The sequence below is a fragment of the Kalmanozyma brasiliensis genome, assembly GCF_000497045.1.
Source record: "Kalmanozyma brasiliensis GHG001 unplaced genomic scaffold PSEUBRA_SCAF14, whole genome shotgun sequence".
NCBI lineage: Eukaryota > Fungi > Basidiomycota > Ustilaginomycetes > Ustilaginales > Kalmanozyma > Kalmanozyma brasiliensis.
In genome coordinates, this window is record NW_015961953.1 from 415,487 (window position 1) to 442,270 (window position 26,784).

The window sequence follows — 26,784 nt, forward strand, 5'->3', positions numbered from 1 at the left end:
GATTCTTTAAAAACTTCTGGAAACCACATCACATGCCAATCGTCCGAGCATTGAACGCCTTCTTAAACTCCCGCAACACCGCGTCCTCGCTCTTCCTCGTGATGAGCAGCAGCTTCTCCACCAGCGGATCGCGATTCCACTCGCTGCGGTGCGTCCAGATGGCGTTGAAGCATGCGGCGCGGAGGCGCGAGAGCTGATCGATGTTGTAGCGCGAGGTCGAGGCGATGAGGAAGGCTTTGAGGGATTCGTACGAGGACGGGTTGTATGTGAGGGGTGGATGAGCGGCTGGTTGCTCCGGCTGAGGTTCGGGCTCGGGGATGGCGGCGTGGGCGAGAGCGGCAGGGACACTTTCAGGAACGGGGGCTGCAGTGGCGTTAACGGTGGCAGCCTCGGTGGAAGGCGAGTCGAGACGCGCCCTCTTGCGAGCCTCCTCATCCTCCACCATCGCGACTTCGCCCTCCTGTTGCTGCCCACTGACGCTTCTCGCCCGCTTGCCACCTTCCAAGCCACCACTCTCCGGCTCCTTGCCCGCAATCCGCGCACTCGCCCTCTCCCCCTTCGCCCCCTCCGCCTTGCGCACAGCAGCCTCCTCCGCACTCGCCTTAGCCTTCTCCGTCGCCTCCTTGGCCTCCTCCTCCCTCGCCAGCTGGCGCAACGCCATCCGATCGCACTCCTCCCGGAACCCAGCATCGATGTACTGGTCCATCAGCACGATCGCCAGATTGCGCATCTGATGCGCCCTGAACACGCGATCTTGGTCCACCTCGGCGGCTTCTTCGGCGTTCTCGACGATTTTCTGGATGTCGCCCATGAATGAGGAGCAGGAAAGGTAGCCGTTGTAGTAGAGGCGTTTCTGCATCTTTTCCAGGTTGGTCGTCCAGATGGGCATCGAACGGATCCAGTAGTCGAGGTCGTCGGTCGTCGTGGCGCCGTTGGGCGCGTTGACGGTGTCGGCATCGGGGGCCGAGGTGATGGAAGTGTCAGCCAGAGCAGGAGCGGTGGAGGGTTCAGCAGCTGGCTCGGGCATGGCAACGTTGAAGGTCTTGGTGGGAGGTGCCTCGGTGCTTGAAGTACCGTTGACCTGGGAAGACGGTGGCGGGCCAGCAGCAAAGCCTTCGACATCAACACGTGCGTCGATGCCATTGGCAGTACTGCCAAGGACGGCGCCATTAGCAGCTGCATCGCCGTTGGTCATCTCCACGTCACCGTTGATGCCATTCGTGGCACCTGCCGCAGCATTGGCCTCCTCGCCATTCTGCTCCGTCTCGACCTCGCTGATCGTCCCCTCAGGCGGACCCATGAACTGAGCCGCCGTGATCCCGCGTTTGGCGGCGATGTCCGCCTCGGTCTCGAGCATGCGGTTCATGTCGGCCTCCTCCCTCGCCGCCTCCGCTGCCTGACGAGCCGCCATCGCGCCTGGCTTGTAGTATCGCAAATCGACCGTGATCTTGCCCTTCTCCTTCCTCCAATCAAACGTGTGCGTCAGCTCTCGAAGATTATACTCGTCCCAGACGTCACGAGTGAACTTCTTGAACTTCTTCCTGAGCTCTGCGAGCACGGGACCGAGGCGGAACTTGAGATGCTCAAGCAGCTTGGCGTCGTTGTCCGCCTGCTGCTGCAGCTCGGCCTGGGTCAGCTTGCGTGGCGGGCGAGGAGGTGCTTTGGGCAGCTCTTCGAGAACTCGCTTGCGTCGTGGCAGAGCGTCGGGGAACTCGGTGGGGGGTCGAATGACGTGGTCAAAGATCTCTTGGAAATACGCGAGTCGGCTCGCTTCGTCCGGTCGGGCGATCTCCACAATATCGTCGTCTAGGAAGTTGAACCAAGAGTGCACTTCATCGTCGAGCTCGTCCAGAGGTGCCTCGGCGATGCCGAGCAGCATGACTGGATCCGCATCCGTGAGACCGTCGAGGAGCGCCTTGAAGGTGGTCTTGACGCTGTCCGAGACGGAGCGGGACCAGTGGACGATGCCAGGAATGTAGAGCACACTGGGCTTGTGTCGTTTCGCCTCGACAAAGAGCTGGATGATTGCAGCCTCCGGCGTGCGCGCACTATCGCCAAGCAAGGTGCCGATGTCGAGCGACTGGACGTGGTAGCCCTCGAGGTGCTGCAGCAGCGCAGCACCGACAGCACCTTGGCCCATGCCGGCGTCTCCGTGCACAAGCATGCGGGGACGGTAGACACGCTGTGCCTCGAACGACTGCAGCAGCATCTCGCGACCAAATCCTCGATCTCCGCCGAGCTTGTCGGCTGCCGAGAGGCCAGAAATCAAGCCCTGGGGAGCGAAAGCATCGTCCTCCCATAGCGCCTCTTCGAGTGGGTTTCGCTTCGAGACGGGCGGCAGAATCCTGTCCAGCACACTGATGGCGTGCTTGACCGCGGATCCTAGCAATGGCGCCAATCGCTCGGGCAGAGGCGCGGCAGCCGACGCACTCGCCCTAGCAGACGATGGGACAATCTTGTTGACCGACATCATAAAGTCCTTGGCGTCGACCTGGATTGAAGCGGGGTCCAGAAGCAATCGGTCCGTAGTCGAATAGATCTGCGGGTAGCGTCTCTGAATAGCGTTGAGCGCAGCCTCGGTGCAAAGCGCACGCAAGTCCGCACCACCGTATCCTTTGGTGACGTCGGCCAGCCTTGCCTTGAAGTCGTCATCAAGAGGAGGCTCCCATTTTCGTGTATGGATGTTGATGATGCTCTTGCGTGCCTCGAGCGATGGAAGCGGGAAGTAGAACTCTCGATCGAATCGACCGGGTCGACGAAGAGCAGGGTCGACACTGTCAGGTCGGTTGGTAGCTCCGATGACGACGACTTGACCTCGACCATCCATGCCGTCCATGAGCGCCAGCATGGTGCTGACAATACTGGCGTGGATCTGATCTTGCTTGCTCGAACGGACGGGCGCCAGACCGTCAATCTCGTCGAAGAAGATGATACTCGGTTGCGAGGCCCTCGCTTCCTCGAACAGCAGACGCAGCTGTCTCTCGGCCTCACCGACCCACTTGGAGAGACAGTCCGCACCTTTGCGCATGAAGAAGCTGACCTGCTGCCCTTCTGTGCTGCAGCTGGCAGCGAGTGCACGCGCGACGAGCGTCTTACCGGTACCTGGTGGTCCATGGAAGAGCACACCACGCGGCGGCGTCACCTTGAAGCGCTGGAAGACCTCTGGATAGAGCAAAGGCAGCATGACCATCTCCTTGAGCTGCTGGATGTGACCGTCGAGACCACCGACACTGTCGAAGTCGATGTTCATGTCAACGCCGAGCGGGTCGACGTCTGCAAGCGGATCGCCGCTCTTCTTGATTCGACCAAAGCTGTCGGTGCCGCCGGAGCCGGTCAAGCCACCTGGAGGGCCGCCTGCGCCCCCGGCACCACCGGCACCGAGCAAGCCACCTGCAGGACCGCCACCAAGTGCAGCTGGTGCGCCCGGCTTGCGCAGCGCGTTGTTCTGCAACTCGTCGTCGGAGCTGTCGACGGGATCGCCAAAGATACGCGCATAGTCTTTGCCAGACATGGAAGACGGCAGAGCATCCCATCCCTCCTTGCCCTTCTTGCCGCGGCCCGGGAATGGCATAGGGAGACCGATACCCGAACCGCCCGCAGGAGGAGCACCTTCAGCAGGGTCGAGATCGTATGCTCCATTGCCGCCACGACCACGATTGTTGCGGATAGTGCGACCGAAACCGTCTCTTGGCGGGGAGGGCGGTGGCGGCACGAGCGAGTAGTTGACCTTCTTGCGTTGACGCAGAGAGTACGACTTGCCCTGGCTGCCTTCAGGCTCGTCGCTGTGGAGATCAAGCGGGTCGTCTTCGGCGCCCGAGATGTGCTCCTCTTCTGGTGTCTCGTCGCCTTCCACCTCGAATTCGTCGTCGACGATTTTGCGTTTCTGAGGCTTGCCTCGACCATTGGCGGCGCGCTTTTTAGCAGCCATCTCTGCGAGGCGGTTGCTTGGGGCGCTAGGACCACGACGCAATCGACCCGAGGTTCGCGTGCTACGTTTCGGAGTGCCATATTCGCCCTCGTCGTCCTCCTCTTCTTCGTCGTCTGCAGCAACAAAGCCACCGAGGGCGTTGCCCTTGAGACGTCGAGACGAGCGTCGTGGCCCGACTTCGTCCTCGTCCTCGTCGTCAGGCTCTTCTGAGTCTTCGGATTCGGCCATGTTCTGCACCTTTTGACGACGGACACGACCGCTGCGGCTTGTAGAGAGAACAGGCTCTGGTTCGTTATACTCGGGCTCTGGCTCTGGCTTGACGCGGGCAATTGGTTCGCCTTCAGCATCCTCGTCAGCGTCGCCGTCGGCGTCCTCATCCTCGTCGTCCTGCTCTTCAGCGTCCTATATAGTAGAAGATGTGTGGAAGAAAGGGTCCGGGAAATGTTAGTAATCGATCCCTGCCACTGCATATCGAAACGAGCTCGAAGCCGGGTCAGTACGACTTGAAGAGCCCCGGCGACACGAGCTAGCCAGCTCGCATCATCCGAAGCCCTTGATGATGTGGCGAGCTTCCACTTTGCTGCCTTCTCCATCCTCTTTCTGCTTACGGCTACGGACCACCCTAGGGACGCAAAGCACGCTGAACATTGGCTTACCAAATGCCGTTGTCGATCCAGATTCAACATGGCGAATGTCCTTGCCTTTGACCGTGGTGGTAGCGGCGGTGTCGCGGGTGGTGACGTGGCTGTGGACTCCTGACTGGATGGCGGCGGTTGCGAATCGCGCGATAGCCTGGTACTCCGTCTGATGGGCTCTGTCGGCACTTTCGACGCTGTGTTCCTTGGCTTAGGGGTCGCGGAGCGAGCCCGATTGGCGCTCCCGCTAGCTCCATTCCGACCGTAGTTACGAGGCGGTGCGCTCTGGTTTCTGTCCAAGGGCTTCTTCACCAGCACTATTGACTTCTTTGCTTTTTGGCTTCGTGCTGCTGGTTGAGACGTCGAACGTAGTTGTCGCCGATCCAATGACGGTGCTGGTTCCAGTTGCTGACCTTCCTGCTCAGAGTACTCGTCACCTTCTTCCTCCTGCTCTTCTGCTTCATCATCATTCAGGTCGTGACTGTCGTCTTCAATTGGCTCTACCTGTGGCGCCAGACTTACTTCTTCGTAGTCCTCCTCACTGCCTGGTTGCTGCTTGATCTGGCGAGGAGCGCGGGAAGCACGGTTCATGCTGCTGTCGGAGAACGAGTTGTGGATGCTTGCCGTGGCTGCGGTGGCAGCGTTTCTGGTAGGTCGTCCGACAGCCATCTTGTTGTCGGTCGAGGGTTCGATCTGAAGCTGGGCTTGCGCTTGGAGACCACCGGAGCTGGTTTCTTGCGCCTTGAGAGTACGCTTGAGTACGATGCGGCGGCCTGCCTTTTGAGGCGAGGAATCTGTCGAGTCGGGTGGCGGAAGCGAGGGGGTCGAAACGGATGCAAAGTCGGCCGGCTGGTGGTGCGACTGGAGGTGAGCTACAGGTCCGGGCTGAGCTGCAAAGGCAGAAGCGTCCTGATGGTGCGGATTGCCGTCGTAAGGCTGTGTGAAGGGCTGAGGCGAGAGCGACTGCGCGTGTGCCGAATACGGACTGTGGAAGGAGGAGGGCGTGAGTCCCTGCTGCGGTGTCCACAGATTCTGCTGGGGTTGCTGAGCAAAGGCGGGGTTGCCTTGGAAGCTGGGTGGATGGCTGCCGAAGTTGCCGTTGTGACCAGCGCCGTAGTTGATGATGGGAGCGCCGAAGCCAGCGTGAGCAGCTGATGGATAGCCGTACTGAGTCGATGGACTCTGATTGGACTGATTGTAATGGGTGGGCTGGTTGTGACCTCCCTGAAAGCCCGACTGAGCACCGTTGCCGTGCTGAAAGGGGGGCTGTGTAGAGTAGGAGTCGAAGTGACCGAACTGCGAGGGTTGGTTAGGTTCGCTGCCCTGCTGAGGATGCTGCGGGAATTGGCCAGACTGGTGAAAGAAGGATGCGTCTAGGTTTGGGTAGGAGGATGGGTTAGGATATGTATTGTCGTACTGATTGCCGCTGCTGGTCTGAGAATGAAAGGGGTGGTGCGGACCGCCTGACATGGAAGCAGATGGCCGCGATGTAACGAAGGAAAGAGACTGCGGACGGGCCGTCAGTCGGATCAGCGATTTGGCTGAAAGGTGGGAGTCGAGACACGACTGGCGTTCATATCACCGCTGCAATTGCACAGGGCGCCAAATGAGGACGTGAGCTGACAAAGAAGCGGGCAAAAAGAAGGATGCAGATGAATGCTGTGGACCCTTGCTGCGATGTGATCAACGAGCGTTGACGCGTCGTGTCCAAGTGTGACGGATGGTCGAGACGAGCGAGATTGCCGGGTTGTGCTGTTCGTGAAGAAGTCGCGTTGGGCAATTGTTGACGAATAGGTCGTTGAAAGGAATGGATGACAATGTGACGGAAGGAAGGTCGAGGATGGTGATGATTGAGAGAGTGGAAGGACGAGCAAAGAAGCTGAGCAGTCCCAAAGCACCAAAGAAGTGTTGGATGAGTGTGAGTGAGTGAGTGATTGTTCGGTTGGCTGGCTGGCATCTTCGGAGAGTGCCAAACTGAGCTGAGCAAGCGACCGTGCAGCAGCAACAGCAGCAGCAGCCGACCCAAGCGCGCCTTTTTGCCAATTTCTGCCTCGATCCCAGGTGCTGAGCCAGCCGCGTTTTGACTCAAGCTCTCGCCTTTTTCGTGTCACATCGGGAGATCAGCCCGAGTGCACGCGCCCATTTTCTTCGTCGACTGTATGCAGTCACAGTCACAGACGCTGGCTCTTTCTTTGCTCATTGCCAACCGCTTACGGCAAGGCTGACCTCGTCAACGGCATAGATAGGAGCCGACAGATGGAGAGCAAGGAATGTGGCATTAGAGAATCTCATCGAGTCAAAGTAGATGAAAAAGCGCTGCTACTTCTTCGCGGTGGCATATGGCGAGCTGGCCAGCGTCCACACCTTGATACTTCCATCGTCACCTGCACTGGCCAGCATATCCGACATGCTCTCGTGAGACACACCCTTGCCGTCTCGACTCTTTGGCGTCTCTCCATCCTCCATGAGCTCCTCAATCTTGGCTGTTGCCCCTACCCGCTCGTTGAGACTTGCCGGCGCCCACGAGACGCAGTTGACATCCGCACTTCCATGCGCCCGCTCCATCTTGGCCACGAGCTGCACGTCTGGGAACAGCTGCTTGCTGTCGTCCTCCGAGGCCGTCACTTCGTACACGCAGATACGACCGTCGCCGCCACCACTGGCCAGTCGTCCGAGGTTGCCGGGACGCGTCGAAGTGTCTATGCCCCAAGAGACGCTGTATACCGTGCGATCGTGGTGTCCCTTGAGCACGTTGACCGGGATCCACTTTTCGCCTTTTCTCCCAGCCATCTTGCCTTCTGGTTTGACTCCATGCGTCTCGCACTCGTCCGCATTCAGACGGCGCCAAATGCGAACGGTCAAATCGTCGGAAGCAGACGCGAGGTAGTTGCCGCAAGGAGAGAAAGCCAGACTCCACACGGTCGACTCGTGACCCGTCAGCGAGGTGTAGCAGAACCAATCATCGGAAGGGTCGTCGATGTAGAGCTTGATGGCATCGTCGTACGATGCAGATGCAAGCACTTCGTCCATTGGATGCCATGCCACTACCTTGACGTCCTGAGAATGCTCCATCAGCACTGAGAGGCACTCGAACTCGGCATCCGGCTGCACCTCCCAGATCCACACCGACTTGTCTCGACTGCACGAGGCAAGCACACCGCCCGTGTGCGAGAAGGCCACCGACTTGCACTCCGACTCGTGTCCCTCGAGCGTTCCTACGCAGTCCCACTCGGGCTCGTCAACGTGTGCACCGCCATTGCTGAGCGCTAGAGGACCGGCTCCGTTCGCATCGCCGTCGATCTCGGTGGTGCCGTCAATGTCCTGTATTCTCTCCCAGATGCCGACTGTCGAATCGAACGATGCGGTGGCGAGAATCTTGCCGTCTGGCGACCATGCGACTTGTCTCACGGTGCGTTGATGACCTGTTGGAATGACTTCGCGCAGGTTGAAGGTGGGTTGCTTCGAGGTGGAAGGGCCGTCTGCAGATGTGGTCGAGACGAACGAGTAGGCGTGCAATCGAACATCCTTGTCACCCGAGCACGATGCCAGGACGGGCATGCGTGGGTTCCATGCGAGATGCCATGCTCGAGACGAGTGTCCTTCGAGATCAGCGAGCAGATGCAGGGATGCTGTCGAAGCAGCAGGAGCTCCTTCTGCCCCAGTTGCGGTTGCCGCTGTCGTCATATTAGGAAGACACTTGCGATGAATCAGAAGGTGATGCCGCTGATGGTGGTGATGTTGCAAAAGCGAGCCGAGCTAGTGTATGTAGACCCTGTTGCGGTTGCAGTCGAGCCGTTGGTGCTCCCTGTGATGATATGCAGTGGATCGGTCAACTGTGACTTGAGCAGAGGAGAGGAAGCTTGTTTGCTTGCTGGCTTAAGTAAATCCGAAATTGAAGCTCCAAGGTGACGCCAATCAAGGCGCTGTCGGATGCGATCCGAAGCAGGCTGACGTGTGTGAATCTGAGATTTAAGACGTTTTCCTGGCTGAGCCAGCCCACGAAGGATGTCCTAGCCGAGAGCTCGATGTGACGATATCGAAAGCAGCCTCGGTCTCTCGTGCTCCATCACACACACACACTCATTTGCAGTATAAGCCTCCTTCAATCTGTATTCTGTATGAACATAGTGTACAGCGTGAGCTATCGATCGTCCTTCCTTAAGGGTTCTCGTTCCAACCCTTTGCCCTCTCAATCGCCCTCTCCCAGCCGTGCAGCATCTTCTTTCGCCTCTCCTCGTCGATCTTGGGTTCAAACACCTGCTTGCCGGCCGTGTTGACTTTGCTGAGCGTCTCGGGCCTGTTGATGTCCCAACCGAACAGTCCGACGGCCGAACCTGCCAGGAGCGCCGAGCCCAGTGCGGTGCTCTCGCGCATCTCGGGTCGCTCGACGTTGATGCCCAGGATGTCGGCCTGGATCTGCATCGCCACGTCCGAGTTGGTCAGCCCACCGTCGACCTGGAGCGCCTTGAGCGCGACACCAGAGTCCTTGGACATGGCATCGAGGATCGCCTTGGTCTGGTAGCACGTCGATTCGAGCGTGGCACGGCAGAAGTGGCGCTTGTCAGTGAAGGCCGTGATGCCAACGACGGTGCCGGCAGCAGTATCGTCCCAGTACGGGCAGAAGAGACCGTTGAAGGCCGTAACAAAGTAGACTCCTCCCGTGTTGTCAACTTGACCAGCCAAGTCGCCGATCTCGCTGGCTTCCTTGATCAGGCCCAGGCTGTCTCGCACCCACTTGACCGCCGAGCCGGCCACGGCGATGGAACCTTCCAGCGCGTACTTGACGGGGGCGTTGGGTCCTGCCTTGTACGCAATGGTCGAGAGCAGACCGTTCTTGGACGAGACCACCTTCTCGCCCGTGTTGTAGAGCAGGAACGCACCCGTGCCATACGTGTTCTTGGCCTCGCCGGGCGCAAAGCACTTGTTGCCCACCAACGCGGCCATCTGGTCACCTACGATACCCGCGATCTCGACACCCTTGAGTTCGCCGTGGGCGATCTTGCCGTACACCTCGGACGAGCTCTTGATCTCAGGCAGGATATCCATGTCGATGCCAAAAAAGTCGCACAGCTTCTGGTCCCACTTCTGCGCACGAAGATCCATAAACATGGTTCGCGAGGCATTCGAGGCATCCGTGATGTGCACCGCCTTGTCGGTGAGGTTGTAGACAATCCAACTGTCTATTGTTCCGAAGAGCATCTGCTTGTCGTCGTGCGCCTTGCGTACTTCGGGGATGTTGTCGAGCATCCATCGAAGCTTGACCGAAGCGAAATACGTCGAGAGCGGCAGGCCGGTCTCTTCCTTGACCGCATCGACACCCTTAGGGCTTTTCGACTCGAGCTGGCGGATGGTGTGCGTGGTCCTCGCGTCAGGCCAGGCGATGGCACGGGTGAGCGCTTTGCCCGTGTTCTTGTCCCAGACCACCGTGGTCTCGCGCTGATTGGTGACACCGATGACCTTGACATCGGTCTTTTTGAACTTGCCGCCCTCCTCGAGCTTGGCGAGCGCCTTGTCGATGCACGTGTACACGCAGTCGATGATTTCGTGCGCATCCTGCTCGTGCCAGCCGGGGTGCGGATAGTATTGGTTGAACTCCATCTGATGCAAGGCGTGCACCTTGGCAAACTCGTCAAAGACGATGAAGCGCACGCTGGTGGTACCAGCGTCGATCGAGCCAACGAGGTCCGGCATTTCGAAAGGGTCTTGCTTGGGCGAGCGTGATGTGAATGACTTGAGGTGCCTTGGTGGACGGGCTATGGTTGCACGATAACCCGAACGCTCGATGTTGTTGGTCCAGAGAGAGCGAAGCGTGCCAATTGCGCTTGACCGAGCAAGTGATCGCGGAATGATGGTGTGGAAAGCCGATGAGAGCTATGGTGCAATGATGGTCGGGAGGCAAGGACTGGGGCTCGCGAAAGGTCCAGGAACGATGTCGATCTCTAAAGCCGAGGTGGGGATGGGGAGTCGGAGATTGACAGCCAATGAGGGTCCATTGCTCGGTACCACTTCGTATCGCCTGCTGCAACCGTGTTTCTTCCTCTGATTGCTTTCCGATCCGAGGACAAACTCAACACGCTCTCACAGCCCTTGCGCCGACAAACAATCACTCCAATCTCAAAGCCGAGCCGACCTTGGACTGCCGATGCTGAGAGAGTGAGAAGACGGCGTGGCTTGGCATTTTGGAGCAGGTGGTCAAGGCGCTGTTTTAAAACAGCGCGGTCCGCTTCTTCCGTGTTTTTCAATTCAGCCTGGAAGAATCTCGGCAAGCCCGGATGATTCACCCTCTCGTCAAAGTCACATGCACACAACGCCGAAGCAATCACAGCGAGCAGCAGCCACGGCCTCGATTCATCCTGAATCTCCCTCTTCGCCCATCACCTGCTGGCGTTGGGGCTGCCGTCTGACCCTAGCCGACGAATACGCGATAGCAGCGAGCATCTCTATCCTGTGTGTGTGCCTCTGACTAGCAAGCGAGTGTTGCGAACGACTCCTATCCTCATGTCTGGAGCGCTGAATGATCGAGCCTCGATCAGCGAAGAATAGCCGGAAGCGCTAGAGGCGCAGGGAGATGACGCTTGAACGCAGCGTTTGTGTCTTTCGACCGAAGGACGATCCTGTCCGAGAAGAGATGCAAAAAATTCGCCGACCAAATCAGCGCTATCTACTCTAACAACCTGAGAAAATCGATCTAAGGTCCTAGCTGGAGAACTCGGATGTCGGGCCTAGTAATTTTTGCCCACTCGCTGCATGCTTGCGAACCCTTCTTCCTGCCCCATCGTCCCCCTCGTTGCCTCACATCACGGTCAAGATCCCTCCCGAGCTCGCTCTGCACCCTGTCAGAAGACCAGTACTACACGAGGAAGTTAGCAGACCGGAACCTGCCCCGCGTTGCTGAAGACAAGAGTAACGATGCTCTTCTGCCCAACATGCGCCAACTGCCTCATCATCCAGCTCGATGATCAAGGTCACAACAAGTGGTCCTGCCACACCTGTCCTTACGAATTCCCCATCATCCGCCAGATGACCACACGCCAACATCTGAAGAGGAAAGAGGTGGACGATGTGATGGGCGGCGAGGAGGCGTGGAAGAACGTTGATTCCATCGATGGTATGTTTGCATTCTCCAGAGAGACGGGGTGGAAAACAGTGTTGCTGACAACTTTGACCTTTGTGTTGGGGGATACAGCACCATGTCCCAAGTGCGAGAACCCCAAGGCGTTCTTCATGCAGCTGCAGATTCGGTCTGCTGACGAACCTAGTAAGTCTCGACCGCGCCGATGTAGTCTAGTCGTTCGATGCAATGAAATGCTGACAACAACGCTGCCTCTCTGCAATGAATACAGTGACAACCTTCTACCGCTGCACAAATGGCTCCTGTGCCTTTCAGTGGAAGGAGAACTAAGCATCAGCGCACAGCATATCGTCTGTCACAACCATATACCCGAAGGACCATGATCTCGTGCGTCAGCCGCTTTAGCGAGACCGAGATCGTCCTTTTCTGCACCTGTAATACTAGCCCTCATCACTTTGTCGACCATCCGTATGCATTTCATCGTGCCGTGCCTCTAGATTGACAATGGTGAGCAAGTCGAGCGCAAGCAGAAGGAGAAGGAGCAAATTTCTCGGCCGCTTCGTGACGCTCAGCCGAATGGACCCTGAAAGCTGCGCCTCCTTCCTCCACACCAAGCATTCACCCCTTCTTCCTGTCCATCACTCCTCTTCGACCACTTCCTTCGCCCAACTTGCTCCAGTGCACCCGAATCAGAGCTCCTCACTCGGATAGTGGTAGCGACACGATGTGCGTGATCTTCTGGACGACCTCCTCACCGGCATATTCGCTCGTCATCGCCTCGAATCGGGACGAGTTCCTGTCCCGCCCGACCCTGCCCGCCTCGTGGCACGACTTCTCCAACGGTCGCTCCTCCTCATCTTCCTCGTCCATCCTCAGCGCGCGCGACTCAACAGGGGGCGGAACATGGCTGGGTATCACGCGCAATGGGGCCTTTGCAACGCTGACCAACTTCACGGAGCTCTCTGCACCTTTACCCCCCGGTTTGGATGCGTTCGAGTCTCGGGGTCGGCTCGTGCGGGACTGGCTCTCCCACGCCTCGACCAGAAGCCCAGCGAAGTCTGTGGGAGAGGCAGAGATGGAGGTGCACGAGTACTTGGCGAGAGTGGGCGAGAAGGGAGAGAGGTTCCCAGGATTCAACCTGCTCATTGGCCTACCTTCCGATGAAGGAACTGTGGTTGGGTACATTACGAATCGCACTGCTGATGGGCAGGTCGAGCGGGGGAGAGAAGGAGACATCTTCCTCCCGACCACACAGAGTCCAGCGGGAATGTCCAATTCCACCCTCACCAACCCCTGGGCCAAAGTCACCTCCGGCTCCGCACGCTTCAACGTTATCCTCGCCCAAGCCCCGCAAGACGACCAAGATGCGGTAGTGGAACAGCTATTTGATCTACTCTGGACATCCTCCACTCCGAAACCAGCGCAAAGGTCCGAGCTGAGAAACTCGGTGTTGATCTCGCCCCTCGAGCTACCTGCAGCGACAGAGGGCGGGAGGGACTGGTACGCCACGAGAACAAGCACCGTGATCGTAGTCGGGAGAGACGGACGCGCGAGACTGGTGGAAAGGGACACGTTCAGGATTGAGAATGGCGAAGCTGTGTTGGTCAACGGACCGGAGGGGAGCGGTGCGGTACAGGGGAGGAGTGGCGGGGAGCGGGTGTTCGAATGGCACATTGGATAGCCCCCATTCCATGTCAACTTACGACAATGGAAGCCCGAAAGGAACACACTGTGTGCACGTTCAATAGACACACACAGGATCGAAGCTCAATAGTCACGCGTACTTTGGGAGAATCTGGGATCTTTCTGTGTGCGGATGTAGATGAGATGGTACAAGTATGAGCGAGATGCTCAAAAAGAGGCGTGTTTTGAGCACCATGACGAGTGGGTCAAGTGTGCAGAATGCAATGTAGGAGAGAGGCCTGCCGTTGCACTGAAGTCCAGATAAGGCCTTCTTTTGTCGGGGGAGAGTGGATGCAACGGCAGGTGGTGAATCGAAAGCGAGGAAGCAGCGGTTTGCTCGGACCCATCCGTGAACCCGACCTAGCCGCTACCGACCTCGTGATATGGTGATGAAGCTAGGCGAGACGTTTACTCGTCATCCTCCTCCTCCTCGTCCTCTGCCTCGGACTCCTCCTCAGACTCCTCCTGGAGGGCCTCGAGGCAAGCGACGGCGATGCGGTCAAGATCACGCATGCCATCCTGCGAGATGCGACGACCACCCTTAGGATCCTTCTCGAGAACTCCGATGCCCTCAAGGCCCTGGACGACCTTGCGCTGCACGGATCCCGAAGCGTCGGCGTGGTGCGAGGGGCGGAAACCGCGGTTCGAAGCACCACCGTGGAACTTTCGCAGGTGGCCGATACCGACCGCCTTGCGCAGGTAGATGTGACGGGCGAGCGCGGCGGCGCGGACGTAGAACCAGTCGGGGTTGTAAGGGGCCTGCTCCTTGAAGTGACCGGTCTTGACAATGTCGACCCACACGGGCACCTCGATCTTGCCTGTTTGCGGGTGAAGCGCGGGGTTGGGAGAAGAGCGCGGCGATAGGGTCAGTACGGGGTCAAGGCTAAATCAACGATGTGTGCGCATGGAATGGCAGGTCCATCTGTCCATCTTCATCTTCCCTGTACCCATTGTGGATGTTGACGCTCCGCCTCCTGGGATCCACTGATCTGCCGGCCCTTGGATGTCCTGTGACAAGTCGTGCGATCCATGTGTCCGCGAGCTGCGCGATCGGTCGCAATCGGCGATGTCCTGGCGCCCGACACAGCGCTGCTCTTCCGTCTGCCTGCTGCGAAATTCCATCCTGTTCCTGCTCGTGTCCAAATGTGCTCCTCCTGATGACCTGCCATTCGCATCCTCCTGCATGGTGATGAAACTTACCAGATCGCTTGAGGTGCTGCGCGTAAGCGTCAATGAAAGTAGAGGCGTCGACGTCACGAACGCTGAGAGTGCGAAGCAGGTTGGTGGAAGGAGTGAGAACAAGGTCAGCACGTCTGTCCTCTGGGTCTTTATCAAGGCTAGTCGGAGGGCTGAAGCCCGTCGCACAGTGTCGATGATCGCAAATGCAGCAGCAGAGGCAGTAAGCCTTTGAAGGATGCTGGTGGGCGTTGGTCGAGGTCGAAATCGTTCAGTGTGTCATGATCGATCAACGTAGAGAGTCGGCGTCCTCTGGCAATGATCGCAAAGTCGCTCCCAGCGACACATCCCGAGCATGGCGGCGGCGGCGAGGATATCGAGCATAGCCGGTGCTGTCAAGGTATCGAAGTGTAGGTGCGGAAATCTGGGTCCTCCCTCTGTACCTCGCCGTGTAGGTGGACATGTCCGCATCAAACAAGTTGCGACTCGAGATAAAGTCGAGAGGCTGGTCGTCGGAGCATCTACCACCGACTCGAAGGCACTCCGCGACATTGAGGTGTCCTTCCCTGCGCATCTTTCCTGTCCTTTGACGTATTCGTGTCAACTGTGACTTTAGCATGTTTTGTGGTTCATTGCAGTCGATGCCCTGCTGCAACGTCTGCTTGCAAGCCTGCCGCTAGTGAACCAAGCCAACGTATGCCGGTGCCGATCCTAGTGTGCCATGCTGATGTGTCGATGCTATGCCTAAGGGTGCTGATATCTGCGTCCGATCGGTGCTGTTTCTGCTGTTGTTTCTGCTGCTGCTGCTGTGCGATGATGCTGATGTGTGCGACGGTGTTGCTCCTCCGATATCTGTTGATGCTGATACGTACTTCGGCATGTTGGGCGATGTATGTGTCTTGAAGGTAGGGAAAAGGCGTGACGGTGAGAACGATGTACCAAAGTCCAACTCGAGACGGTAGCGCGCGGGCGGAGCACCTTCAATTCGAGATTCTCAGCCTCGAGACACGAGCTGCTGCCTTGCCAAATCTCGAATTCGGTCACTGGCTTGCAGCACAGTCTCACGCTGAGAACCGTGATGGCAGGCCCAGGGCTTCCAGAGCTCTCGCTCTGCCATCTGCAAGCCCATGTCCAAAGACGAGGCAGCGACCAGGCAGAACAAGCAGCGGCCTGCTTGCGAAAGGTATCGCATTCCTATTGCTTGAATTCCGCTTGTACAAAATTCTAGTCTGCGACTACAAGTGATTTAAACCAGACCGCTTCGTAGGGAGGATATACTCATCCTTTTGGCGCAACTGACATGTCGAGCGTGGGAACTTTTGTTTTAACGCATTTTACCAGCTCGGGTCCGATTCGATTTTGACGCAAGCAGTCTCGCAAGAGGTCTAACAGCCAAGAATTGAAAATTCACCTCACTTCAGAGTCAACGCAAGGATCCCGATAAATCGCTATCGGGTCGCACGCTCTCAGCATTCGCCTCTTCGCCTACATCAGCGATTAGAGCTCAGACATACTTGTCGTGACGCTGCTGCAGATCGATTCATAGAGCCCTGAAAAGACGAGCCGGAGTGCTGTTGGTACACGATTGGTGACAAAATAAACAATGAGTGCCCATCGTAGGTTGCTGCGGCCATCAGCTTGGGCGCATGATGCTTGCAAGGGTGCCGCCTCTAGTGGTAGCCCTGACGCTGGTTCGGATCCTGATACGGATAGGGCCCACGGGGCACCGCATAGGATGACTGTGGATGCTGCTGCGCTTGCGGTGCGATCTGCTGATATGCTTGCACCTGTGCAGGGTGAAGAGCCGGCTGCTGTTGCGGATACATCGGAGGCTGCATGTGTGCCGACAATGCCGTGGCCGCTGTGTTGGGCAGCACCGGTGGATGCTGCTGCACCGGACGCTGTAGCTGATGCTCCGGACGCGGTGTTGGAGCGAGTGCTCCGGCTGAATTTGGCGCATGCTGCACGAGCGGCGAACGCACAGCTGGCGATTGCGACCCGACAGAACCTCGAGCTCCTCCGCTCGTGGTCGCGGTAGTCGGTGGGTTGCGTCGTGGATTGGCATGCTCGGCGAGCTTGACCAGCAAGGCACCTTGCAACGAGGACTGGTCATCCAGCGCTTCGAGTTGCTTCTGAAGCGAGTCGAGCTTGTCGTAAAGTTCGGAAAGGATTTCCTCCTTGTGAGTCTGCAGCGTCGACTCGAAGTCGCTCTTTTGCTCTTGCTGCGAGCTGCGAAGAGCGACCATCTCGGAGCGGATCTGCGTGGTGACATTCTGCACTTGTGCGACAGCATTTCTCAGAGCGTCGTTGAGACTGTCGAGTCCGTTGAGTTTCAGCGCTCGCAGAAGCTGCTTCAGCTTGTCGGGAGAGCTGAGCCACTGGTCAACGGACGCGGCGTTTCCGGACAAACGCAGCGTGTCGACTTCCTGTTTGACAGCCGTGAGCTGCGTCTCGTGTTCCTTGAGCGAGGCGCGGATCAACTCGAGAGCTGCTACAGGCACAAATGCGTCTTTCTCGCCGGTGCCATTCTTTTGGGCAACGGGTGGCTGCTCTGCTGCGTTGCCGATTGGCTGCGGCGACGTGGATGGTGTGGGCTGGCCTGCCGGAGTCGAGTCGGTCTTTGTCGGCGCTGGGACACTGTTAGCATTGGTTTGGGCGGCAGTCGGTGTGGCCTGTAATGCGGCATTGAAACCCGAAGCGGCTTTCTGCAGATCCGATGCTGGTTGCGTAGGCATAGGTCCTGTCGATCCGCTATTGCTGATCTCCGCACCGCCCTTGGGCGCTGTCTCAGCCCCATTCGTCACGTTCGCGTCATTGGACTGGCCATTCGGCTGGGTAGGACCGCTGACATCGATAATTTCCTCGACATTCATGGGCCCTGCGCCGTCTGTAGGAGGCGCAGCGTTACTGGACGACTCGCCGCCATTCGCAATGGGTGCAGCCGGAGCCGGTCGGGCGGAAAGATCGTCTCCGGCGAGCGCCCTGCTCTTCCATTTGCGTGCCAACGCTCTGAGCCGGTCATCCATGCAAGCCTGATTCTCCGCAGTAGCCTCCTGGACGGCAAGATCCTTGACTTCGTCGAGCCGTAATTCGAGGTCTTGCATATATTCCTTGTGCCACTTGCGGAACTGAGCTTGTGTGACCGCTTTGGACTGTTCGGCAGTGGTCGACCCTTCTCGGCCGTTGTGCGCGGAACCTTCGGTGGTAGTTGCTGCTGGTGGCAAGGTCGTGATATTCGATGTCGACGGCCTAGCTTGAGTTGCGGGACGAGGGCTTGAAGGCGCTGTGGAGGTCTCGCGTGCCGAGCCGCTGGCCACGCTGTGTCGACTCCCTGCGATTCGACTATCCCTTCTGAACTCGGCGAGCTCCTTCTGCAACTCTTTGATGCATTTACGATTCTCGTTGATCTGGCGGACGTCCTTGTCGACGTCGTTGCGCAGGGAAGTGCGAGTCTCGGTCAGATCCTTACGAAGATGGTCGTTGTCCTTGGTGAGAGCCGACAGATCGGCCTTGATGGCCCTGATGTCGGATTGGAACCTGTTGCTTTGGCCAAAGTGGCTGTGGGCGGTGTTTTCGAACTCGGCCCGGTGTTTATGGTCCTTTTCGCGCTCGGATTTGACCTCGGCTGCGAGATCTTGCAGCTTGGCTTCCAGGGGGGCCGAGACAGCGGCCAGCAGGGAGGGCATGATCTGGGCATTGACGTCGACTTGCCACTGCAACTGCATGCGGTAAAGCTCGTCGACGTCAGTGTTGATCTTTAGCTCCAAGTTGCGCACGATCTTCTCTTGCTCTGTGAGCTTTGCGACGTTTGAGGGGTCACCGCGGCCAACCCTGGCGAGCCAATCCTGGACCGACTTGAGCTTCTTATATTGATCGCTGAGATTTTTACGGTCTTCGGAGATCGCGTGTCGCTTGAGCTCGATCTGGTCGAACAGGTGGCGCTCGGGAGGAGACGCATACAATCGACCGACGAGATCGGCAAGGGCCTCGACGACGGCGGAGCTTCTGCGCGTCGCAGATGGCTCCGGATATGTCGAGGCGTTTGAGTGGTGACTGGTCGCATTGCGCTCGAGTGGATGTGTAGAGCCGGAGGCATAGCCATGATTGAGACTGCCGTGACCCGCTGCTGTGCCAACGGGTAGAGCATTGGCCGATGTGCCCGGCTTGCGGGGCAGCGACTTGGGCGGTGCGTCGTGATCGTTGCGATGAATGCGAGTGACGACCTTGTCGCGCTCCTGATAGTGACGGGCAGGTGGTGAGCGTGACCGAGCGCGCGGATCGTGGGAGCGACTGGGCCCGTCGCGACTGTACGGGTCGCGTCCATTGCCGTATGAGCTCATGAGCGGTAAAAACTCGCTCACGAGGAGGATGCGCTTTGAGCTTGAGACGGCCTAGGGTGCTGCATGAGCCTATGACTGAGGGTGCAGATCTGTCCGCGAGGCTATGTCGCTGTTGCGACGACGCGATGCTTGGGGAGGTTAGTCGCTGATGAGGAACCGGCGAGCCAATCGAGTCGCGAAACAGATGCGATCGAGCTGCTTGAAGGATGGCGGAGCTGGTTGATATAAGTCAACTGGCAGTCACAGCTCGAGCTGCCGTGGGTCAGCTGCCTGTCGACGATGGCAGAGGAGGGAGCAAAAGATGCGAGGTGATGAGAAGATTGACAGGCAGATCAATTGACGGATCACGGATAACACTGCAAGCGCGATTTTTACTCCACACCTGAGCGTCTTGGTTTTGAGCTTTTGACTGCTCAAGTGCCCGGACAGTCTCGCTTCGACTGAGCCTCTTGAAAGCCCAACGCGCCGTGGCTCAGCTTTTTGATGCGCCTCTCTGTCTGTCTTTCAGGGTCCTGTCTTTGGCTCTTTACGCGACGATGATCGTCTCGGATTCACCTGGCCGGATGGTCTCCGACATGCACTTGTCGCCTTTGCTCGCTTCTGACTCAGCCATAGGCGTCCATGGCGGTGACTCCTTGCTCGCATCACGTTGAAGATGCCCGACTTAAGTCAGCTTGCGGGTGCTGACTGCGAGCTGTCTCCAGTCACATCCTCATTTTCTCAGCATTTTTGGCGCCTTCTTTTTGGGTGTCACTTTTTCTTTCGGAATTACTGACTTGTCCGCGTTTTGAACCAAATCTTGAAAATTTCAGGAAAGTCCAAATTTTTTGGCGGAGCTGGTTGGAAAGTGGAGAAACGGAATCAAGGCAGCACAGCACGACATGGCTTCAAGAAGAAGGTGTGACGTTCAAGAGGACAAGGCAACCTCTTCCTCTCGAAGCTACGACCTCACGCCTACCTTTTAACGATCACACTGCAACACGATGAAGAAGCCGGTCCAAGAGCGATACAACGCCAAGGCGCGTCGCTCATCCGTCGGCGGCTCTTCTCACAAGAACAAGCGCTCCTTACGCCAACGAGAGGCAGACGCTTACGATTCCAATGCACAGCTCATCGTCCCTGGCAGCGAGGAGGATGTCAGGAGGAAGCAAGCAGAACAGCAGCGCAAGCAGCTGCTCGAATCCTCGGGTCAAGATGCATCGGCTCCCATGTCCTCAAAGAAGCGCAAGCGTCTCGACGCTTATATCGCCTCGCGCCTCAAGAAGGAAGAGCGCGTCAGGATCATGCAGAAGTTAGCACAGAGCTCCGCCGAGATCGACCGCACCACGCTCAAGTCAGCAGCCACACTCGGAACGGGTCGCGCGAAGACCATGGAGGAGCGCATTGAGACCGCCGGCCAAAAGACAGATCGCGGCAGCGGCAAGCGAAGAAGGAGGACCATGAACGGCGCCGCCATGCAGATCGAGGAGGACGACGACGATGCCGACCTGGATGACATGGATCAGGCACAACGTTATGAGGATGACGATGATGACCACGAGGGCCATTTCACACCACCCGAGGACGTAGAGGATGACGGCGAAGACCATGGACCGGTCGGCGAGGTAGAGGAGGATCCAGCACGCAGAGCAAGAATCATTGCCGCTGCGAGCCTGTTCGACAAGTCCAAGCAGCCACCGACCAACGCCGCATCCGCTTCGACTTCCGCACCGCTTCCAGGCTCAGCTCTTGCCTCTGCACTCGGATCTGCTCTGGCCAAGGACGCCAACGGCAATCCCATCATGCCCACCATGCGAAAGCGAACCAAGAAGCCCAAAGCATCCCGCGTCACCGCAGCTACAAGACTGCAGCAGGCCCGCGAGAGTGACTCGAGCTTCGACAGCTCCGAGTCAGAGTCTGACTCTGCATCTGCGTCAAGCTCAAGACTGCCTCCAGCTTCGACTGCGGATAGGGATGTCATCGGACCTGCTCCACGCGCTTCGCTGTCGAGAAAGAATCAGGAGAAGCGTCTGGCGCTCGAACGCGACCTCAAGGGCAAAGGCAAAGCGGTCTCATCAGGGCCTGGATGGGCTCAAGACGACTCGGGAGACGATGCGGCCGAGCCTGTGGCACATCATATCGCCGGCGAGTCCGACCAGGATATGCACGATGACGACGACGGCGACTCGGATCTAGGTTCAGAGGAACCGGACACCGACGAAGACGAAGAATCCATCTTCCTCGAAGCTATGCGTCGTCGAGGTCTCCTCCCGGCCGATGCTACCTCCCTCGACGAAGATGTTGCGACTGCATCTGGATCGGCCAGCAGCTCCGCTCTTCCCACGGCCAAGTCAATATCGTTGGCTGCGGAAGAGCAAGAAGCAGGCTCCGAGGAAGAGGACGAAGACGACGATGACGATGAAGACCACGATTCTGACGATGGCGAAGAAGACGACGAAGATGAGGATGACGATGAGGAAGACGAAGAGGAGGACGAAGAGGAGGACGAAGAGACTCAGGAATATCGATCTCGTCGCAGAGGCATCGGCACCACTAAGCGCAGCTCTGGCTTCAAAGACTGGGCGCGTGCTGCGGTCGGTATCGGAGGTTCCGCTTCCAAGGCTGCCAAAGCTGATGCCGGGCAAGGTGATCAGACCAATGACGTGGACGAGGACGACACTACATACAATCTCGAGCCTGTCGGAGGCTTCAAGATCAAAGTCAGCGATATCATGCCCAAAGACGGCATTGCGCGCGGTCCCCTTGGTCGAGACCAGGAGAACGTCAGGGAACGTTCCGCTTTTGCCAACAAGCACTACACCGAGCTTGAGGCTGCCAAGGCCTCCAACGACGCCACCACGGAGGACTCAAAGTCAACTGACGCCACCACATCCCCCTCGAAGCTGCTCACGCACGTCGAGGTGCAGCGTTCAGAGCAGCTCACCGTAGCACGATTGCGTCTGCCCGTCGTCGCCGAGGAAGACACCATCGTCAGGACGATCATGGAGAACACCGTCACCGTCATCTGTGGTGAGACCGGCTCGGGTAAGACTACGCAGGTGCCGCAGTTCCTCTACGAAGCCGCGTTCGGCTCTTCTGGCAGTCTCAACCCAGGCATGATCGGTGTCACTCAACCACGACGAGTCGCCGCCGTCAGCATGGCCCAGCGTGTCGCCTCCGAGCTCAACTTGCCTGCGAATCGCGTCTCACATCAGATCCGATACGATGCCACTGTCAGCCCCAACACGGCCATCAAGTTCATGACCGATGGTGTGCTACTGCGAGAGCTGGCGACCGACTTCCTTCTCACCAAGTACAGCGCCATCATGGTCGACGAGGCGCACGAACGCAGCATCAACACCGACGTGCTTATCGGCGTGCTCAGTCGTGTCGTGCGTCTTCGTGAGAAGCGCTGGCTCGAAGGTGTCGCCGATGCCAAGCCACTGCGTCTCATCGTCATGAGTGCCACGTTGCGTGTGTCGGACTTTACGGAGAACACGACGCTCTTCCCCTCACCGCCTCCTGTGATCAACATCGGCGCACGTCAGCATCCCGTCACCGTGCACTTCAACCGCAAGACCGTCCAGGACTACATCACCGAGTCGGTCAAAAAGGCCACCAAGATCCATGCACGACTGCCACCGGGAGGCATCCTCATCTTCTTGACGGGTCAGCAGGAGATCACGACCGTCTGCAAGAAGCTCGAGCAGCGATTCGGCAGGAAGGCGCTCGAGCAGAAGAGGAAGAACCGGGAGCGCGTCCAGGGCAAGTTCAAGAATCGTCGCGAAGAGGATGGGGATGATGCGAAGAAGGTCGAGGGTGGCTCCGGTGCCAGTGTCAAGATCACCGCGAGGGACGGTGACGTCGAAGCAGAAGAAGTGGATCTCGGCTTGGACCGCGACCTGGCTGCTGATGTCGACGACGGAGCCATGGCCGGCGATGACGATCCAGACGCCCTCGACACGGACGACGAAGCCGACGGAAGCGACAGCGAAGCCGAAGCTCGCCACGACGACGACCTACCCGACGAGCTCAAGGACGACAGCGATGTGCCCATGCACATCCTTCCCCTCTACTCGCTCCTCCCCTCGGAAAAGCAGATGCGCATCTTCGAAGCCCCGCCCGTGGACACGCGTCTCGTCGTCGTCGCCACCAACGTCGCCGAGACCTCGCTCACCATCCCCAACATCCGCTACGTCATCGACTGCGGTCGCAGCAAGGAGCGCAAGTACGACCTCATCTCGGGCGTCCAGTCGTACGAGGTGTCGTGGATCAGCAAGGCCTCTGCGTCGCAGCGAGCGGGTCGTGCCGGTCGCACAGGTCCCGGTCACTGCTACCGCCTTTACTCGTCGGCTGTGTACGAAGACCACTTCACGCAGTTCTCGAGCCCGGAGATCTTGAGGACCCCCGTGGACGGACTGGTGCTCTCGATGAAGGCGATGAACATCGATAACGTCGCCAACTTTCCCTTCCCCACGCCGCCAGACCGTGTCGCGCTCAAGAAGGCCGAGCAGGTGCTCACCCATCTCGGCGCGCTCGAGGCTCCAGCCGTCGCGTCGGTCAGCATCGGCAAGAACAAACGCAAGCTCAACCACGCCCAAGTCACGGAGCTCGGACGGACCATGACACTGTTCCCCGTCTCCCCTCGGTACGGCAAGATGCTGGCTCAGGGTCAGCAGCACGGATGTCTGCCTTACATCGTGGCGATGGTGGCAGCTCTCAGCATCGGCGATCCTTTCATCCGCGAGCAGCTCATCGAGGAAGAGTATGGCGAACGACGACGCACCAACGACTCAGCAGACGCAGACGAGGACGGCGACGACTATGATCGTGCATTTGGCAAGATGGACGGCGATGAGGACCTCAACGCCGAGCTTTCGAACGTCACCAACAGCGACATGCTCGATAAGGAGCGACGCAAAGCTCGACGAGCCAAGTACTTTGCCGCGATGCGCAAGTTCGAAGCTCTCGGCGCGGGATTGTCGGACACGTTCCGGCTGCTTTCCGTCGTCGGCGCGTACGAGTACGCTGGCGGATCAACGACTTTCTGCGACAAGAACTTCCTCCGTCCCAAAGCCATGGAGGAGATCCATAAGCTGCGTGCTCAACTGTGCAGTCTCATCTCCTCGACTTTCCCGGACCTCGCCTCCTCCCTCTCCAACCCGAGACTCGCCCCGCCGAGCGAGACGCAGTTGAAAGTGATCCGTCAGCTCATTGCCTCCGCCTACATCGACCAAGTCGCCGTCCGTGCAGACCTCATCTCAAACGACAGCGTCGTATCCAGCTCCATCATCCGACCAGACGAGCGGACGAATCAGATGCTCTTCCGCCTTCGCACCAAAGGCGGCGGCGACCGCATGCAGTCCACCCGCGGTGTGCCGTACAAAGCGATGGGCGTACCCGGCTTCGCCTTCATCCACCCGACGTCGTCGTTCTACCACACCACCCCGCCGTCCTGGGTCGTCTTCAGCGAAGTGCAGCAGAGCAACTCGAAATTCGCCAAGACGGGCACGGAGGAGGATGCACCGGGGACGGTGTGGTTGAAGACGCTGACGAGGATCAATCCGGTTTGGCTGGCGACGTTGGCCAAGGGGTTGTGTAGTTTCAGCAAGCCGACGCCGGTGGGTGCAGCGGGGCAGGGGGAGGTGGATCGGTTGAAGGCGAGCGTTCAGGCGGTGAAAGCGGGACAGGCGGCAGGGGAGACAATGCGGGAGGTGCTGGTGACGCCGACGTATGCGGTGGGAAGCGAGAAGGATGGGTTGGCGGGAGGTCTCGGTTGGCAGTTGCCGGCGATCAAGGCTAAGCAGCGGTTTGTGGATGGACGATGGGTGCTCATCCTTCCTTAAGTCTTCGCGATGCAATCCCAATCCTGTTCAACCGGTGACCTCGTTGCTGTGTGAGACTACATCTTGGACTCCTCTGACCAATCTTCCGGCTGTTTGCCCTCAATCACCTCTCTCCCCTCCGTGTCAAACTTTACGTTCTCGGGATGCGCCATTGCCCTCCCGATGAATTTGGTATGCGACCCGTATGCGAGCAGCGCATCTGTGACGGGATGTCGCACCTCCATCCGCGTGAATGCGAGTGTCTTGCCCATGCTGATGACCTCGCCGGTGACGTTGACATCGTCGCCCTTGCCGCCGGCGGACTTGACGTATGTCGTGTTGATGTCGGTGCTGACCCCCGTGGCGTACAGGCCGTGGGAGGCGATGGCGAGCGAGCCCATGGTATCCGTCAGCGTTGCGATGCAGCCGCCGTGCAGTGTGCCTAAGCGGTTGAGGTTGTGTGCCGAGATGGGGAAGGTGCCGCGAATGGAGCCGGGTGTTGCGGCGTGGATCCGCAGCGCCGAGATGGTGACCGAGTCATGCCCAGAGGCAGACTGGAAGCCGCGACAGATGCGCTGGACGAAGCGGAGACACGCGGATGGCTGAGCGACCGTCATCTTGACCCGCTACAGAGTTGGAAAAGGGTCGGCGATGATGGTGCGGAGGTGTTGCTCTCCACATCTGAGACGAAGGATCTTCTCGCCCCGCGCGGATCTCTAAGCCTAACACAAATGAAGAAAAACTCGGGATAAAGCAGGCCGAAAGACCGAAGCTTCCCTTGGTCAGTGCGGAGATCTTACCCCACTCTCTGCCGCGCGTCGGCGTGGGGGAAAAGAGGACCCTACTCCGCTCTTGAGTCGGTCAAGTCTTTTGTAGGCAACAGCCACCGGCAACTAGACCGCTCCTTGGCTGTGTGTAGACGTGAAACTCGCGCCCGTTGCTCCCCCCACTTTGTGCGCGCGGTGATGTTGAAGCGAGAAAGACGGAACCCCCCCACCTTTTCGTTGTGCAGTTCGGCGTGGGTTCCCGGTGCTCTGGCCTCCCCCTTTGCTGGAATGTATATAGGCACCTTGCTTCACCGTCAACAACCGCCTGGCTTTCCGAACATACATCATCCCACCCACTGTTCACGATGACGCAGAGCAACGGCTACACCCCCGCTCCGCTCAAGGCAGGCGTCTGGACGCCGCTCGCCACGCCGTTCGACTCGTCGGAGGAGATCGACTATGCCTCGTGGAAGACGCACGTGCTTCGCGTCGCCTCTGCTGGCTCTCACCTCGTTGTGATGGGTACCAACGGCGAGGCGATCCACCTGTCCTCCTCGGAGCGATTCGAACTCGTCCGCACTGCTCGCGAGCATCTCTCCACCTCCAACCTCTCCTCGACGCAGATCATGGCGGGAACGGGTGTAGGCTCGGTCAAAGAAACCATTGCCAACTGCATCGATGCGGCGCGCGCAGGGGCCGATGCAGCCATCGTCATTCTCCCTGGCTACTTCGCTGGCGGTCTTGGCAAGGACAGAGCCGCAATGAAGCAGTTTTTTACGGCTGTAGCCGACAAATCACCCATTCCGATCATGGTCTACAACTTCCCCGCCTGCGTGGGCGGCATCGACCTCGATTCCGACCTCATCATCGACATTGCCGCCCATCCCAACGTGTGCGGATGCAAGCTCACCTGTGCCAACATCGGAAAGGGCGGCCGTGTGGCCAAAGCGATCAAGAGGGACGGCTTCCATGTTTGGTCTGGATTCGCCGACATCATTGTCCCCGCTACCATGGCCGGTTTCAACGGTGTGATCGCCGGAAGTGGAAACATCATCCCGAGAACACTGGTCAAGTTGCACCAGCTCACGACAAAGGCGGTGGAGACCAAGGATTGGGAGAAACTCGAGGAGGCGAAGAGACTCCAGGAGGTGGTGAGTGTCGCCGATTGGGCCCTGTTCAAGGCCGGAATTCCCGGGACGAAGTGCGCGCTGAGGAGGTGGTACTACGAGTACGGAGTGTGCAGGATGCCGCTGCAGCCGGCGAGCAAGGAGGTGCTGGCCATGCTGGAGAAGGAGCTCGTCGAGGCCATGGACGTCGAGAGGGGGCTGGAGAAGGACGCCCAGGCTCAGGTTGCCAAGGCTTGAATCGTGAACATGGAC

General features: G+C 58.6%; 10 protein-coding genes across 10 annotated transcripts; 4 read left to right on the top strand and 6 right to left on the bottom strand.

Moving 5' to 3' along the window:
* Positions 1-28: 28 nt before the first annotated feature.
* On the bottom strand, positions 29-6,033 carry PSEUBRA_001607 (ATPase, AAA-type, core; the record flags this gene model as incomplete). Its single annotated transcript, XM_016434848.2, has 2 exons — positions 29-4,330; positions 4,585-6,033. The coding sequence occupies 2 exons, from the start codon at positions 6,031-6,033 to the stop codon at positions 29-31; spliced, it is 5,751 nt and encodes a 1,916-aa protein (XP_016293881.2).
* An 849-nt stretch (positions 6,034-6,882) lies between these two features.
* Positions 6,883-8,247, bottom strand: PSEUBRA_001608 (WD40 repeat; the record flags this gene model as incomplete). The annotated part of the gene is made up of 1 exon (XM_059464636.1): positions 6,883-8,247. The coding sequence occupies one exon, from the start codon at positions 8,245-8,247 to the stop codon at positions 6,883-6,885; it is 1,365 nt and encodes a 454-aa protein (XP_059321179.1).
* Positions 8,248-8,721: 474 nt separating this feature from the next.
* On the bottom strand, positions 8,722-10,254 carry PSEUBRA_001609 (Carbohydrate kinase, FGGY, N-terminal; the record flags this gene model as incomplete). Its single annotated transcript, XM_059464637.1, has 1 exon — positions 8,722-10,254. The coding sequence occupies one exon, from the start codon at positions 10,252-10,254 to the stop codon at positions 8,722-8,724; it is 1,533 nt and encodes a 510-aa protein (XP_059321180.1).
* Positions 10,255-11,472: 1,218 nt separating this feature from the next.
* On the top strand, positions 11,473-11,965 carry PSEUBRA_001610 (Zinc finger, TFIIS-type; the record flags this gene model as incomplete). Its single annotated transcript, XM_059464638.1, has 3 exons — positions 11,473-11,671; positions 11,750-11,821; positions 11,907-11,965. The coding sequence occupies 3 exons, from the start codon at positions 11,473-11,475 to the stop codon at positions 11,963-11,965; spliced, it is 330 nt and encodes a 109-aa protein (XP_059321181.1).
* Positions 11,966-12,359: 394 nt separating this feature from the next.
* On the top strand, positions 12,360-13,316 carry PSEUBRA_001611 (Protein of unknown function DUF833; the record flags this gene model as incomplete). The annotated part of the gene is made up of 1 exon (XM_059464639.1): positions 12,360-13,316. One exon carries the CDS (start codon positions 12,360-12,362, stop codon positions 13,314-13,316), a length of 957 nt encoding a protein of 318 aa, XP_059321182.1.
* Positions 13,317-13,726: 410 nt separating this feature from the next.
* PSEUBRA_001612 (Ribosomal protein S19e) lies at positions 13,727-15,374 on the bottom strand (the record flags this gene model as incomplete). The annotated part of the gene is made up of 3 exons (XM_016434853.1): positions 13,727-14,136; positions 14,519-14,580; positions 15,367-15,374. 3 exons carry the CDS (start codon positions 15,372-15,374, stop codon positions 13,727-13,729), a joined length of 480 nt encoding a protein of 159 aa, XP_016293883.1.
* Positions 15,375-16,164: 790 nt separating this feature from the next.
* PSEUBRA_001613 (uncharacterized protein) lies at positions 16,165-18,834 on the bottom strand (the record flags this gene model as incomplete). Its single annotated transcript, XM_059464640.1, has 1 exon — positions 16,165-18,834. One exon carries the CDS (start codon positions 18,832-18,834, stop codon positions 16,165-16,167), a length of 2,670 nt encoding a protein of 889 aa, XP_059321183.1.
* Positions 18,835-19,817: 983 nt separating this feature from the next.
* Positions 19,818-24,659, top strand: PSEUBRA_001614 (Helicase-associated domain protein; the record flags this gene model as incomplete). The annotated part of the gene is made up of 1 exon (XM_016434824.1): positions 19,818-24,659. The coding sequence occupies one exon, from the start codon at positions 19,818-19,820 to the stop codon at positions 24,657-24,659; it is 4,842 nt and encodes a 1,613-aa protein (XP_016293884.1).
* Positions 24,660-24,715: 56 nt separating this feature from the next.
* Positions 24,716-25,255, bottom strand: PSEUBRA_001615 (Thioesterase superfamily; the record flags this gene model as incomplete). Its single annotated transcript, XM_016434843.1, has 1 exon — positions 24,716-25,255. The coding sequence occupies one exon, from the start codon at positions 25,253-25,255 to the stop codon at positions 24,716-24,718; it is 540 nt and encodes a 179-aa protein (XP_016293885.1).
* A 515-nt stretch (positions 25,256-25,770) lies between these two features.
* Positions 25,771-26,769, top strand: PSEUBRA_001616 (DapA-like protein; the record flags this gene model as incomplete). Its single annotated transcript, XM_016434838.1, has 1 exon — positions 25,771-26,769. The coding sequence occupies one exon, from the start codon at positions 25,771-25,773 to the stop codon at positions 26,767-26,769; it is 999 nt and encodes a 332-aa protein (XP_016293886.1).
* Between the last annotated feature and the right edge of the window lie 15 nt (positions 26,770-26,784).